General features: G+C 33.1%; 1 protein-coding gene across 1 annotated transcript in view; it reads left to right on the top strand.

Moving 5' to 3' along the window:
* The window catches only part of sgsm1b (small G protein signaling modulator 1b), a 35,270-nt gene that overhangs the window by 12,918 nt on the left and 19,201 nt on the right, over positions 1-3,151 (top strand). Inside the window, exons 9-14 of the mRNA XM_016537868.1 lie at positions 4-11; positions 182-313; positions 394-518; positions 589-656; positions 1,547-1,702; positions 2,734-2,860. Of these exons, the coding sequence (XP_016393354.1) occupies positions 4-11; positions 182-313; positions 394-518; positions 589-656; positions 1,547-1,702; positions 2,734-2,860 (616 nt within the window). The remainder of the gene's footprint in view (positions 1-3; positions 12-181; positions 314-393; positions 519-588; positions 657-1,546; positions 1,703-2,733; positions 2,861-3,151) is intronic.

Below are 3,151 nucleotides of genomic sequence, written 5' to 3'. Positions count from 1 at the left end.
CAGATTTGTGTGTAAAGTTTTGAAAAAAAGAGGCAACGTTTTGAAAATGTGTGCAAGCAACTGTAATGCCTGGATTAGGTCCATGCGATCATGCAGTGTTCATTTCTCAAATCAAAAAGCATGCATATGAGAGTAATATCTCTGTTCGACGGCAGTGAGATCAGTGCGTGTTGTTCTGTAGATCCAGAAGAGGCAGTCGAGCGGCAGCATGGATGACCGACCGTCTCTGTGGGCGCGGGATTACGTCCAATCTCTTCATCAAAACTCCAGAGCCACGCTGCTCTTCGGGAAAAACAACGTCTTGGTGCAGCCGGTAAACGTTACTTAGACGTGCGTGACGATGCTGTGGTGCTTTAATTAAAGTGTGGCAATAAATCTCATGCGGTCTTTCAGACAGACGACATGGAAGCAATCCTAGGATACCTCTCTCTTCATCAGACGGCCGATCTGATGACACTCAAATGGACACCGAACCAGCTGATGAACGGAAACATGGGGGAGTTTGATTATGAGAAAAGGTGACGTGTGTTATGATTGTGACGTCTGCTTTGTGGGAATGATTGTAAATCAAGTCTCATTTCTCCACAGTGTATATTGGGATTATGCCATGACCATTCGTCTGGAGGAAATCGTCTATTTGCACTGCCATCAGCAAGGTGAATATTTTAAAATATGACCTTATAAATAAAAATCTAATTTTAAATTCAAAACATAAGAATGAAAAAAAAAAATTAACACAGTCCTGAATTGCTTCAAAACCAACTAAAATGAAATAAAAATGGCCATTAAGTATGTTTTAGTTTTTTTGTTTTGCAGGATAGAACATCAACTAAATTGTTATTGTAGTAGCCTATTATTATGATACTATTATGGTTTTTATTCATATTTTGACTTTTTATTCTTTCTAATATTTAATTCTTTGTACTCTTTAATATTTTGTTTTATTCATTTTTATATTTTTTGTAATTTTGTTTTGTTATTTTACTATTTCTGTTTTTTTACAAGCCTTTTTTTAAAAATGTTTTAAATTTTATTTGTTTTATTTATTTTAGTACAACTAAATTAAAATGAGAAATGTTGCCTGTGCAACTAGACGAAATAAAAAGATAAAAATTTTTATATTTCATTTTATTAAATTTTTTCTCCAATAACAATTTTTTTTAAATTGGTTTTAGCAATATATTGCATATATCAACACTGAGCATATTTAACCCCTTAAAGCCTGACACATGAAATAATAGAATAATCCAAAAAAAAAAAAAGTTTGCATGTGTTTTTGTTGAGAATCATATTTGATCTATTGAGGTCGATGAATGTTAGGTGAGCATATGGATGTCCTGCTCAATGTACTAGATTACCACACAGACCAGCCGTTAATGATTTGTCCATCACGGACTGCGTGATTTCGCCACTTCGTGTGGAATTTTTTTTTTTCTGCGACTAATGAAATTTTGGTCGACCAAGCCTCTTCTCGTCGACTAACGGTTAGTCAACTATTAGGGGGCAGCTCTAGCTATTACAGTCATTCTTCAGCAGTTTGAATAAGAAACGAGATCATTCTGTGTTCTTCCTCAGGGAAAAGTGTTTCCAAAGCTGCGTAAAAGTCGTCCACATGAATCCAGCGAGTCGTTCTCGGACAAAGAGGAAGACGAGGCCACTGATTATGTGTTTCGGATCATATTTCCTGGCAGTCAGGAGTTTGGTATGTTAACGTGAAGTTGATCTGCTAGTATTAAGATGTTCTCAAACAAGATTATTATAGATAAACTAAAACTAAAATGTTTTTTTTTAATGACCTCATAAATGGACATAAAAATTTTAAATTCAAAACGTAAGAATTAAAACAAAAATGTAACCAACACGGTCCCAAATTGCTTCAAAACTAACTAAAATGAAATAAAATGGTCATAAAATATATTTTAGTTTTGTTTTGTGCTGGATTGAACAAACTAAATTGTTATTTTATGGTTTTATTAATATTTTAACTTTTTATTTTTATATTTTCATTTTAAATTGATTTGAATTTTTAGTAATTTTGGTGTGCTTTGTTATTTTAAAACTTTTGTTTTTTAAATGTTTTGAATGTATTCATTTTTAATTAAATGCGTTTATGAATTTTATTTGTGTTAGTTATTTTAGTACATCAGGTTAAACTAAATTAAAATGAGAAATGTTGCCTTTGCAAAGTAGATAAAATTTAAAAAAAGGTCACATTTTTATATTTTATTTTCAAAGACTGATTTTTTTTAAATGGTTTTAGTTAACTATAATAACTACAAGTCTTCAGCGCCATCTACTGGCCAAATTCATAGCATGTTTTTAAAGTTCCCAAGACCGTTTACATTAAATATTATTGTAAATATACATATCTACAATAATATAAATAAATATTATAGACCTATATATATATATATTTTCTAATGTAGTAAATTTTACAAATTTGATAAATATTTTTAGATGGATATCATTGGCAATAGTAGATTTGTATATTTTTTCATTTGCCCCATATTAGTTTTTCTTTCATACTGTGAAAGCAGTTCATTTCAATGTATGAAAGAAAAATCAACCTTTTTCTTGTTTGTTTATACAAAACAGTATAGTTTGAATTCTATACACATCTTCATTTCAGGTAGAACATACACATTTTATTTTTCATATGGGTTTCCATCTGACTGCTCTCTGTGTTCACACTGGTCGTGAATATGATGCTAATTGGCTTTCTGCATGTTAAAGTGGCACCGGAGCTGATGGATCAGACGGTGAACATGTGGCAGCCCACGCCTAGGAAGTCGTCTTGTTCCTCCTGTTTGCAGAGCGGCTCGTCGGACGGCGGCCTTCCCAACGGATGCAACCATGACAGGCTAGTCTGCCGCTCGTCTGAGTCTGTGATGTGAATTAAAGGGGTCATGACATGGATTTTTTTGTTATTTTAATAGGTTCCTTGAGGTTTACTTATGATGTTAATAAAGTTTTTTGCACAACAAATAATTATTTTCAACCCTCATTCTGAACCTCTCTCAGAAACAGGCTGTTTTTAAGGGGCGGGTCCTTTAAGGCTTGTCAGTATTCGGCCACTGTTATGATTGGCTAACATCACTGCATAGGAAACTATGGAAGCCCGTTTCCGCCACTGAATAAAAAAAAAAAAGGA

Source organism: Sinocyclocheilus rhinocerous, unplaced genomic scaffold, assembly GCF_001515625.1.
Source record: "Sinocyclocheilus rhinocerous isolate Xijiao unplaced genomic scaffold, SAMN03320098_v1.1 scaffold42, whole genome shotgun sequence".
NCBI lineage: Eukaryota > Metazoa > Chordata > Actinopteri > Cypriniformes > Cyprinidae > Sinocyclocheilus > Sinocyclocheilus rhinocerous.
Note: the sequence above shows the minus strand (reverse complement) of the source record. Positions and strands in the feature narration are given on the sequence as shown.